The sequence below is a fragment of the Terrapene carolina genome, unplaced genomic scaffold (assembly GCF_002925995.2).
Source record: "Terrapene carolina triunguis isolate 2854851 unplaced genomic scaffold, T_m_triunguis-2.0 Scaffold21, whole genome shotgun sequence".
Classification (NCBI taxonomy): Eukaryota; Metazoa; Chordata; order Testudines; family Emydidae; genus Terrapene; species Terrapene triunguis.
This window is the reverse complement of record NW_020664372.1, coordinates 23,422,886-23,436,093: the sequence shown is the minus strand read 5'-3', so window position 1 is coordinate 23,436,093 and position 13,208 is coordinate 23,422,886. Positions and strand designations below refer to the sequence as shown.

Genomic DNA, 13,208 nt, shown 5'->3' with positions numbered 1-13,208 from the left:
GAGCATGTATTTCTACATTATTATTAGAATATTATTAATATATATTAATTATATATGTATCTCCATGAAGCTCATGGAAAATGGTGTGTGTAATGGATACAGAAACCATGTTTCAACTAAATTTTAAAGAACAAGGACTCACTTCCAGATACAGCTTCATTTCACCATATTGGAACTAAACCCTGCAACAAGCTGTGTAAATTTTAAAGGAACTCAGATTTGTTTAAGCACATTTGTTCAATCAGGCAGTGGTATAATATACCAAGGTATTATGCTGCTCTTAGAATAAATTTGATATAGCTAGTTTTTAAAAAAATAAATAGCTGAAAATACAAATATTAAAAGTTTCCTCTTATTTTTCCAAGATTCTAAAATAGATATCCACAGCATGACATAGTGATAGTTGCCCATTTCAATGCATAAAAGGTGTGTGCATTTGGGCAGACTCCAAACAGAGGCATTTAAGGCTAGAAAAATGAAACTTGACAAATGCCTACTTAAGATGATTAATATGTGAAGATAAGGATGATCTCCAGTCTTCCCAGCAACCCCTCTCTATTTTATTAGTTCTTACACACCACAGTAAGAGGGACCTTAGAAATCCTTAACATTCCCATACTTTGAGGAACCTTCCTTCAATAGGTTACATCAAAAGCCATATCTTGTGCCATCACCCTGTCCCCATCAAGGGCATTCCAGTGGCTGTGCTTGTGCTCTCAAAAGGAGAGCAGAGGTAACAAAATAGTTGCCTGATTCTTTGCAGTTATACATGTGGGAGAAGGCCTGGGAGGAAAGAAAACTAAGGGCTTGTCTACACTTAATGTGGATCGATGCTGCAGCAATTGATCCACCAGGGGTCAATTTAGCAGGTCTAGTGAAGAACTGCTAAAATCGACCGCCGATAGCTCTCCCGTCAACCGCAATAGTCAACCGAAGCTACATCGACTCCACCTATGTTATTCACGTCGCTAGAGTTGCGTAACTTAGGTTGACTTAACCCCGTAGTGTAGACCTGCCCTAAGAGCTAGCTGGAGAAGAGAACCATCAGCCCTGACATATCTGTCACTCTTAGTTCTTTGTTGAAAAAGCATGACTGGTTGGATTTAGTGTTTGGCAGATTACGTTTCTACACAGTGAAGCTATGCAGACATGAAAGATGAGATTTCTCAAAGCCAACTAGGGAATTTAGTTCTCAATCCCCATTTAAATTAATGGGAGTTGGGTAGTTAAATCCTCTAGTCAACTATGAAAATCTCAACGAAAGACCACAAGATCCTAATCTGAAAGGAGTTTTATTTTTGAACCATGCTATTGAAAAGAGCGTGATAATATTTTGGAGTAATTTTAGCCACTCATCTTTTAGAACTCCTAAAATATCAATGTAAGCAATCTGATAGAGTGAGGCCTCCAAAACAGAAAAACACTCACCTGAAAGCTAACTGAGTATGTGTAAGCAATTTTGATCTCCCCATTAGCCTTGTTACTTATACCCATAGGTGGTCCTGAGCAGTCAGGGTTATCTATATGTGTATGTTTGAAGCTGTGGGAAGAAAAATATATACAGATATTTATATAGCGTCTTATAAATTTATCTAATTATCAGTCTTACAAGAACATTTAATGTTACATATTTTGTAATTTTAAAGACCTTTAATTATCAACTTCATTTAGGATTCTTCTTTTGAATCAGATTTTAAACCAAAACTTTAAAAAAAATAAATAAGTTACAGCAGTTGCAAGGAGCGAGTATATACATACACAAAAGTGTGGCACTTTTTACTACCTAAAAACTGTTTTGCTAAACGGACTCAGAAGTTTGAAGATTACATGCTATCATTTCTTTACTTTTTCACATGGAGTGTAGGTTAAGATTTACAAAGCATTTTATTTTTCTGAATAGAAAATAGAAAGAAAAGGTCACTTAGTTATGTTGTACAAGATAGGACTTCCTAACTTTGCTGTCAAAACAGTTAGGTGGCCCAGAACAAAAAAAAAATATGTATTTTTTTAGTATTTGACCTGCAAGACAGCAAGCTCCATTATATTAACAGGGAAAAGGAAAGCAACAAAAATAAACCAGGGGAAGAAGGCGAAGAGAACACTAAGTTGTGGGAGGGTCATAGAATTGAAATATATGCTTCTTCATACTGCTGTTCGTAGAAAACAAGAAAATTAAACTAGTGTAGAGGAGGCACCACTGCATTAGACTAACACTTAAAATGTCAAAAGTTGAACTATACTGATTCACCAGTGTCCAGGGCAGGGGTAATGTGTTCAATCATACAAGAAAATGCAACCTCGCTCCACCCTCTGCCAACTGGCAAATGGAGAATCCCACACTGGGAGTATACCACTACCAGGAGATGTTTTCAATGCACTGGAGGCAGAAATAGCAGATTAAGGTTCCTCGTCAGTAGAATGATCTACTGCGTAGAACACACTAGGTCAGGTCACCTTGGTTACCAGGAAAGCCAATTTGAACTACCGATATATATATATATATATATATACATACATACATACACACACACACATACATACATACATATACACACACACACACACACACACATATACACACACCCTGCACCTATAACAGGTCCATGATGTGGAATAAGTTTCCTGTGGTTGATACTCAGGTTGCTATGGATTTCCAAGTTCAACAAGCCCAGTTTTAAACACAAACTGGACTAGAGCACTGACTTAGTTCTTGTTATAGGCCCTAAAGCATTTGTTTAGCAAGTAATTTTTAAAATCCATTTTAAATGCACTCACCTTTTTGGTTCAAGTTTAGCAGCTACTAGTCTTGCTCCTACCGCCTCCTTTTCTACAACATGGTAGAATATCTTAATATCTACATGGTTGAATATGTAAAAGGTATCTTCTTCACGAAACTCTGCCTGTGGACCAAAATACAAGATTAAAGAAACCAAAGATATAGGACTATTCTACAATTTAAAAAACAGAAGCTCAAAACTGCATTTTAGACAGACTTGTATTCACTGTTTTTTAAAGGGATATACTGCCGAAGTTAAAAGCCCCCAAATTCTCTTACAAGGTGTATTGAGGGTTCTGGAAATGCACAAGGAAGCACTTTTTCCTGCGTTACCTTTTTAATGGAGGCACTTCAAGAGTATGTGAGCTTTATTCGAAGTATCCAGATTACCATTCTCAAATGAATCTTAACTGAAGAAAAATATTGGACTATTGGGGACTTCCAAGTGGACCAATTTTACTAAGAGGTTATATATAGAAGCAAATAAACTAGGTAGATAAACTCCTGTGACAGCAATTTAGAACACAAAACCAAACTATTTTTAAACAAATGCTTCACAAACACCCCCTCAACTCAACATCAGTTGTGCATCCCTCCCAGAGATTATGATGGAACTGAACGTTATGCCTGGTTCAACTGTTAGAGAGAAACCTTGACTGGACCATTTTCAGTTGGTTTCAAAATGTCTCTTTCAAAGAGCTGTTTGCTCTCAGAGGTCATATGACTGTACACAGCTGCCTCAAACGGCTAGTTGTGTTTCAACAGGGTCAAAAACTTATTTCGTTAATATCAGGTTTTACTGCTGTCCATATTTGTCAACTGCAAATATCGGCAAGAAGTGGTGTGTTAATACATAAAAATTTAAACAAACAGCTCTATTTCCCCTGTAGTACTCATATTTTGAAAACATTTGTTTTAATTCTCTTATCCAGCCACACCATTTCTCCTCCTGTTTGACTGACGCAGTAATACCACTGTGCTGATATTATAGCTATTTGTGTGCTACTGGAAAAGAATGCAAGTCAGAAAGGGATACTTATATCCTCCTGTAGTTCTGCTTCTCTGAACATTTCCATGACTGGATTTCTACTCTTGGATCTCCACTCTCTAGGCAAGAGACTGGGACTCCCCTAGCTGTCAAAGATTTTTGGCCCTTTGAGAGACAGTGTCAGGCCAGGCTCATTCGGAGACCAGTTACCAGGGGTTTAGGCAATGTCTACACTGCAGAATTTTAAAATCCAGGCAATATGGCATCTTTAAAGAATAACGTTTTTATTTCATTCAAGAAGTGGGCTGGCTATGACGTAAAAAGCCTTATTTATAAGAATTTCTTTAACAGATGAAGTTAAATGAAAATTTAAAAAGTTAATTATACTGAAGCAAAAGCTGAAACTGATTGTCCTTAAAATTCTCTTTAGGACTTGCTGCTACCCAGCTGTAGAGAGGTGTCATTTATCAGCCACTGAGAGTCTCTGAATATTTAGTTAAGTATGATATCACTAAACTGGATGGATGGAGGCAGCAGAGGGTTTTTACAGTTCCATGAAAGCATGAGACCCCCTACAAGTACCCAATAGCAAGGGACACCCTGATACGTAGCTGTGAGTTTTAGCTGGCCTGAACATCCCAATGTACTCCAACTCGTTGTCATAATCTTTATCTAAAAGAGATCATGCAAAATATTATATGTAAATTGGTGCCACACATTCATGATTAATATCATTGTGGAATGTATGTATTAACGCTGTAAGAGGAATTATGGATACTCACTAATAATATGCTTTAAAGTCTGTGGCCAAACAACCCGATAGTTGCCTTCCCTCCTGGCTGGGAGAAAAAGGCGGAAATCTACCTGTCTCCTGTGTAAAGTAAGCACGATGGAATCAAAACAATGGAAGCCCCATTTATGCAGAAATCATCAGGGTGATGGGAAATTCACAGGAAGAAAACATCCTGATCTTGAAACAGAGTCAATTAACTTTGAGAGAGATAAGCAGAGACAGAAAGCCATTTTGGCATCTTCCACCTAGGAAGACAAGGGAAACCAGCACCTTGTACTTCTGTGGAAGATCCTGAATGAGAAAGTCAGTCAAGGCAGGAAAGAAGAAAGACTGGTAAGAAATCTACCTCGAACCAAGGCTGTAGCTTATTGAGCTAGGTATTAGACACGAGAAAGCATAGTTTACTTTTATGTGCTTGTAACCACTTTTGTCTTTATCCCTTGTACTTGAACTCACTTAAAACCTCATGAAGTAATTAGTTTTACTTTTAATCTAAACCAACCAGTGCTATGTTTGAATGAAATGATTGTTAACTTCAGTTAAAGTAATAAACTGTGCTTTTGTCTCCTTAAAAGGAGCAATGAACCTTATTACTTCTGAGCATTCCAGGAGATGGCTGGACACTTCGGGGCAGATGGTTTTGGGGAAAATTCAGGACAGAGACTTGGGTCACCCTGTAAACAGTAACCAAGTGTGGAGCAGACCAGTGTGGGGTTGCTGTGTTGTAAGTAGGCTGCTGGGGTCCGAGTGCAGAACAAGGGCTGCATAGCAGACACACTAGGGAAACCACATGCTTGTCTGCTGGCTGTTGGCGTCTGGGCTGTGAGCAACAGCAGCAGAGCATTTAAAGCATCCAGTGTTAAAGGGCAGGCAGTGACCACCTCTCAATGGCATGAAAAACTGCACCCCAAAATGTCAGTCTGTGCGAGCACAAATGTGGTGGGATTAACACTAGAAGCCCCAAAACACTTTTCCAAGACAGAGGATGTAGTTAACTGTCATCTGATGACAGGAACATACTCTGATATGCAAGTCCACTGATGCCAAGGGATGCTCTGCAGCCAGCACTAAAAAGATAGAGATAGACAGAGAGAATGCAACCCCAGCGAAGATTACTGCTGAAGAGACACACATCAACTTGAAATTAGTCAGAGGGTTAGAAGTCATACCAGGTACTAATTTCTGCAGTCACATTTTCCTAATCTAATATCTCTCCCATTATTTTTTTTGAAAGATGCCCATATACAAAAAAAGCAGCTAACTATACTGAGAAAACAGCAGAATGCACTATAAAATAAAATGTAAACAAATGGAGAGTTCTACTGTAATAGAATTATAGAAAAGTCTTAAGAGTTATCTTTATATTGCCCTAAATAACACGTAGACATGTGCAATTTAAGTTGACAGTGTCCCTTTAAGTGAAATTACAAACATGTTTCCTTTACATAGAGAACCACTGCAGTCTCCAACACAGATTCAGAAGGAAGAATGGTGAAGAGAAAGATTACTAGCATTTTCTCCTCTGGAAATGGGAAAAAAAAGTTAAGATTTGCCTCTGAATTTCAATCAAAATCATCTTGTCCAAGTCCTTCCTGATCTTGTTAGAGCACCCTGGGCATCAATGGAACCAGAGCATAGGCATGCATCAGGCCTTTTTGACAAGATTAAAATGTTATCTGAGAGGGATCTAGGCTTATGCTTCCTCTGGCATAGTGGAGAAGACTTCTACCCCACCCTGTTTGTGGATGTAGAACATGCCAATTGTATTGCTAATTTGGATCATCTGTTCCTTGAGGCACGGGAGAAAGGACTCGTAAGCTTTGCACACAGCTCTGCATTCTGGGAGACTAATATGCGTCCATGCTTCTTGTGTTGTCTAAAGGCTTTGCACCTGAAGATCCTCCATGTGAGCTTCCCACCCCAAGAGCAAGGCATTTGTCACTATAGTTTTAGACAGCAGAGGAGTTCCTTTTGCACATCGCTTTAGGTGTCTGCAGAGTCCTTCCACCATTTCAGAGGTAACAGTACTAATGGAAGCATCCAGAGGGGCACGTCCACATGATGCTTAAATCAGGGTGTACACCAGCCTTAGCCAGCCTTGCACGCACTGAAGGTGTAGTCTGGCATGAGGCATGATAAAGGTGCATGAAGCCTCATGTCCTTGCAGAGCAAGAAAAGTCCTTACCGTGATGCTGGGACTTGACTCCAACTGCATAATAAGAAGAGCTATAAAATTCTTAAAACTATCCCAGGGAAGATAAGCCATAGACTTGGTGGAGTCCAGAATCATTCCAATCAATTTGAGTCTATGGACAGAAGTCAAGTTGGATTTCTGTCTAGTGACTTTCAGGCTTAGGGAACAGATCAAGCATGTGATGAACAGAATTTGAGAGCGGACAATATTTCCTCCATTTAATTTTTCATGTAAGGGTACACACCAAGATTTCCTTAAGTGTTCTACCACTACTACATGCACGTTAGTGAATATTCTCAGTGCAGCGGATACCAGTACTTGACTCTACTCTTCAGGGTAATGATCATGGCCTACCATGAACCTAAGGTACTTCCTGCAGGGTGGAACCATCAATATATGTGGAAGTATGCATCTTGGAGGTCGAGAGATGTAATCCAGTCCTTGAATTCAAAAAGGGAATTAAGGTGAGGGTGACCATCCTGAACTTCAATGGCATATGAATGTTCAGTTTCCTCAGTTTCAGGATGGATCACCAACCTCATTTCTTTTTAGGGATACCAAAGTACAGTAACACCCCATTTTCCAGTCTAATTAGGACCAGGGCCAGATCAAATAATCAAACCTCCTGATAAACTGGAGAATGGAAAAATGCGATGCTGCAGTGCTATCTAGCAGCCACAGGAAAGTTCGCCTACTTCTGGCCCTTGAGTCCCAGCTATTCGGTAAACGTGAAGAACTGGTTGAAGGAAAGTCAGATAAATGGAGTACTACTGTACTTGCTTTAAAACCTGTTACCATGATACAGAGGATGGACTCTCTTTATTGCTCGAAAAAAAAGAAATGAGGATCACTTGACATAGTTGATTCTTATGAGAAGGGTCCCGGAAGAGTATGGGAAAAGGCAGTTGGGTGCAGGCACTGTGTGAAACTGGATGGAATATCCTGAAGTTATTATGTTTATGACCAACTGGCCCATGGTGATAGAGACTCGTGAGTGCCTGAAAACAGTTAAACAGTTTCCAAATGGAACAGATTGTTAGATATGGAGTCACAGGAGTCAGTGTGAACCGCCTCAGAGTCCCATTAAAAGAGTGTTACTGGACTGATGAAAATTGAGAAGAGCGAGCAATAGAAGTGGACTGTCTCCATCTGTGGAAGCGTTGGCTTTTTTTCCCCAAAGCTCAGTAGGGTTTTCACAGAAAAACAAGTGATGGACCTGACCTATGTGTGTCATAGGACTACTGATACATTTCCTTCTAGGGGCGATCATGTAGATCCCAAGGTATTGGACAGTTGCTCTGGAATCCTTCAGTGTGCAAAGGTCCTCATCTATTTTTGAACTGTAACTACCACCCCTCAAAGAGCACGCCCTCTACCATCAAATGTACTTTGAAGGAAGCCTGACCTCTGTAGCCACAGTGATCGCCTTGTGACCATCAAAACACAGACAGTCTGCCACACCTGGTGCAGGTTGGAAGCCAGTTTATGCCATTAATTAGTCCTTGGAAATAAGAGGTGGGAGACTGTTGGTGAAAGATGAGTTTCTGTCAATCTGAAAGTCGTAACTGGCCATTAAGGCCTGGTAGTTGGTGAGGTGAATTGTAAGATATCCACCAATTTGTGGGTCTATTTCTGGACCTCTTCCACTCGAACTTGCAGGGCCTCTACAACTCTTCTGAGGAGCTCTTGGAAACCTCTAAAGTTGTCCAACTAGAGGACAGTAGGATGACTACCTCCTCAGGAGAGGATGATGAGAGTGCCACAGGCCCTAGAAAGTCTCAACAGAGGTGAAACAGCTTCTGGTTTATCCTTGTACTATTGTGGAGGTTTGGGGACAGCCTGGGTAGCTGAGGCCATCAGGAGAGGCACTCTAAGATGGTGAGATTTATCCCGGTAATGGACTCTACTTTGAGTGGAGCATGGTCCACATTATGGCCACAGCTGCATGGATAAATATGGTCCTGGTGGCCATAAAGTCAGGAAAGTCTGTGTCCTGTCTGGCAAACATCCCAATAACTGTTTCAGAATAAGGCTTAGTCTCCTTATGAGGTTGAAGCAGGTGGTGCAAATGTTCTGGGGAGTATGTATGATGGTGCGCAGAGTCCCTGCTACTATTTGATGCTACTGATGAGGCTGAATTAAAGGAGCATTAGACTTTGCATTAGGTGGTGTATTAGATATTGGTGTAGCCAGCAAGGTTACGGAAGTATATGGTGCCATGCTAAAGGAAAGTTCCACTACAGCTAGGGAAATGGAGGGGACTATCAAAGGTGATACCAGCTCCCGGAAAACCATTAAGTCCATCAGTGCCTTGAATGTCATCGATGCCAGCTGGTGTTGTGACATGGATAGCAAAAACAGTGCCAAAACCTCAGTAAGCAATGGTGACAATTCAAGCACCAGGCTTGAGGACAGTGCCACAGCCTGAGGTACCAGAGGCTGCGGTGCCAGGATAGCTTTCCATGGCATCAATGCTGTGGAGCAGGAAGTTGAAGGTGTCGAGTTCCTGACTGAGGAGGCACAGTAGTGAGCTGTGGCACGAACTACACAAGGCTGTGAAATCTCTGAGGAAAAGTGGTGCTGGAGGTGAGATTTTTAGTGGTAGAGGATCTACCACTGCAACTCCTCACTCCCTGTATCTTCTCAGATGATGGTCTCTTCATGGGTTTGGTCCATCTGAGTGCCAGGATTGAAGAGGAGGCTCTATGAATCACTGAACCAGTGCTCGCACCTTTTGGGGCCATGTTCAGGGGGATACAGAGAAGCTGGGTCAGATGCTGATTTCATGGATTGGTTCATGAGGAATATCTGCAGTCACTGTCTTTTTGGGTTCTGGAAGTGAGAGACCTGCAGAGGTCACATTTTTCCAAAATGTGAGACTTCCCCAGGCAGTCTTGTCATTTGAAGTGATCATGCACGAGCACTGCTTCCTCACACAAGGGGCAATATTTAAATCTGAAGGACAAAAGTAGAGGCCACCCTGGAGCCTGAAGTCTAATTTGGGCAAATCAGAAGTTTGAAAATTTAAAGGAAATGCCAACTAGTTAAAAGAAGTAGTAAGAACAAGAGATTGCTAGCAGTCAAAGCACAGACAGCAAGCCACTCTCTCTAAACCAAGAGGCAGTGAGAAAATATGTGCAGCAGTTGAGCTGCTCTGTCCTTTTACATCCTCTGTCCAGAGCACAAGGACTCTGAGGGCGCATACACACCATATGGACCCCACTAGCCAAAAGATTCAGAACTCGAGCATGTGGGATGCACATTCACCATTAATGGTGAACATGCATATGGATAATCACTCAATACAGAAATTGACACATTAGTAAAAAATACTTTAAACTTACATTAATGACACAGGCATCCTTTGGATGACCTTTTTCTGTAGTAAAACAGCCAATAGGAAATCCAGGATTGCAAAACTTCTGGTTGTTGTCAACATCATAGCACCAAGTTACAGGCATGTTGTCCACAATCCTATAAACAAAACACTAATACAGTTAGAGACAGAGCAAATAGTAATATAAAAATAGAAGTCCTAGATCAATTTAACCTGCAGTAATTCTTTGCATTTTGAGCAAAAAAACAGATTGCATCTTCAACGCTACTTTAAATTCCTAAAATTCTGAAGGATTTGTATTCCTTGCAAAAAAGTTTAACATGACTATTGTATGTTCCTCCTGGCAATTCTACGAGTGTGAAAGTACCAGTAAAATTCCTTTAAGATTTTAATTGCTGGGATTGCACCAATGACTGTTAACCCAATTTCCAGATAATGGAGATGCCTGGTGGCAGCTGTACAGGTAAAGCAGATCCTAAAAAGGGGGAATTTTCAGTTTCTCTAGAAGTAGACAGCTTACTGCTGTGTGAAATTTCACACAGCATTAGTTTTATGCCCTTTGAATTTCCTGTGTAATTTAGTTTATTTCTCTTTGTAAAATTAATGTCATATGAAATTGGACCTTCATGAAATTAGGCTGTATTGCCAAGGACATTAATTGCCTTTCTTCACAAAATTTGGTAGACGGGTGCATCCCGAGTAGATTAGGTGCAATATGCAAGTTTCTGGGAAAAAATAATTGTGTTAGTTTTAGCTAGTATTCATCATAACTGTTGGTGTATAAAACATCAGTTAAGCTTGATGCCTCCTGCATGCACGTAAGTCATCTCCATCTGATAAAAACCTCCTCCAATGAAGTCTGTAAGATGAAATCTGACAGAAAAATACAAAGAAGTCTTCTAAGGGCAAAAGTAGCAGCAGCTTCACTTCTACCTTGCCTGACCTCTTCAATTGTGCTTACTCATTAACACACACCAGGAAGAAGGTACACGAAAGAATTTTAAAGTGAAGCAGTTACACACCTGATAACCCCCCCCCACACACACACACACAAAAGAAGAGTGAGAAATTAAGTCACCTTACAACACATATACTCTTCTCCACCTCAGACACAAACCACAGTACATGATGCACAACCTTAACTCTGTTCCCCATAGATCTTTTCCCCCTCCTCACTGTCTACAATAGGGCTTCCTTGGCACATTTCAACTTTTACTTTCTAAAGAAAGCTGAATTGAGTGTTTCAGATGAACTCTCACTTCAGCATCAGCTTTTCTAGTAAAAAAAATTGCCACAAATGAGGAAGTCCTGTTAGAGTTAAATGGAAGAAGTATGGCAGCTCGGAGTAGGCAGTGTTTTTCCTTACTGAAGTGCATTCCTGACCACCATGCTCAGCTGTGCTTCCCTGATGGTACGAACTATTTTAACTAGTGAGTTTACATGGGGTAAAAAGTTGAGAGCTACTATAGTTAGGTGAAAAGCAGCTGCTTTCACACCTCTCTCCACAGCTCAGCTGCTGCTTCTCCAGCAGCTCTTCACAAGATTGTTTTATTGTTAAAAAGGCTAAAAATCAAGAGCACAGTAAGTTTCCAATTTAGGCTTAATAGATAAATCTTGAAAGCAGCCCAGCCCCCTGTGAGGAGCTGCAGGAGAAGATGACAAGACAGCAGGATATGGCAGGAGTGCTAACATAAATGGAAACGAAAAATGTCAACAACTAAAATATACGTTTAAGAAAAAAAAGAAGAAAAGAAAGAAAGTTGTCTACCACTACCCCTCTTTCCACTATGAAGTTTTTTTCCCGTAGTGGAAGGATAAGTCCAAAAAGAAAATCATTTAAAAGAATTTTAAAAAATTCAATAGATGTAATTAGAACAGCATTAAAACACTCCAGGATATGTTTTACTGGTCCATTAATATGTCTTAAGTGGTTGAAGACACAAGGCTGCAGTCACTTTATTTGCATCATTGGACAAATAAAACTTCCTGTTGTGTCTTAATGCTACATATTGGTACAAAATGCACTGAGTTATTGAATCACCTTTACCATTAAGTGTCTTATTGTTAGTGGGTCAGCAATGCTAACAAACAGTGTCCCAAGATACCCAGTAGAACAAAAGTTATGGAAGATAGATTTCATGGATCAGTTCTCCAGGAAGCCCAGGAAAGGCAATAGGATAGGTATTTGCTTTAGTATCTTCCATATATTTTCTTTGCATTACACGGACATTAAGGTGTAGTAGTATTAGTGACAAACTGTTTGGGTAGAAAAAAAGTACTCAAGGTTTAATTCACCCATGGACTTGTTTCAATTTGGTGCTCCCAAGGCACCAGAAACAGGCTGCCCCAACCTGAGAAGGCAGGTAATCAGGGTATGAGGGGGGGAAAAAGGAAGGGTCACCAACACCTACTCACCCAAGGACTAAACCTAAAAGTCCTAGAGAAAAATTCCTGCATCACCATGCCCTCCCCAAAACCATACCTCAATAAATCAATTTAATTCTCTCGCTGTATCACTTAGCAGGTTCCTCTTCACTGCTACACAGTCCTCCATTCCTAAGAGCAGACCAAGCAGTTTCTTCTTCCCAGCCTGCTCTCTCTGATCTAGCCCCCAGCTCCATGTTGATGTTGACACAGAGCAGAAGCAAGAGAGGACTCTTACTAGCCAGCATCCCCCCTGCAAGACCATTAGTAGCTTGGAGAAGAACCTCCAGCAGTAGGTAGGAAGCCAGGACGGGGTGTGGGGGGAGGGGAGGGAACCAACAACAAAAAAAACAACTTATCTCCTACTGGCCAGAAACTGAGAGAACAAGGGTGGGATGCCCACCAATGTTGTGGAGCAAGAAGCATTAAATCCCCCTCTCAAATTTTACTTGGCACTTGGTACTCTTACTTTAAAAATGTAAAATGTCAGTCTTCATAAAATTAATTTGTCTTTCACAGTTTATGTATGCTTCCTAGTTCATTTGCACTAGTATGTGGCACCCCATCCTTGACTTGGTCCACCATGTTCGGACCTATTCTTTTTTTCAAATATTGCCTAAAAGCTAACTTCTGTAAGTCCTATTCCATCCCTACAGGGGCCCTACCCAGTTCCCATGAACACAGAAGAAAGACTCT

The 13,208-nt window shown here is 40.6% G+C and overlaps 1 protein-coding gene across 1 annotated transcript in view; it reads right to left on the bottom strand.

The window, feature by feature from the left end:
- Positions 1-13,208, bottom strand: part of TM9SF2 (transmembrane 9 superfamily member 2) — a 66,781-nt gene that overhangs the window by 33,663 nt on the left and 19,910 nt on the right. The window contains exons 5-7 of the mRNA XM_024210911.3: positions 10,096-10,225; positions 2,776-2,900; positions 1,429-1,540 (exon numbers count right to left, since the gene is read on the bottom strand). Coding sequence (XP_024066679.2) covers positions 1,429-1,540; positions 2,776-2,900; positions 10,096-10,225 — 367 coding nt within the window. The remainder of the gene's footprint in view (positions 1-1,428; positions 1,541-2,775; positions 2,901-10,095; positions 10,226-13,208) is intronic.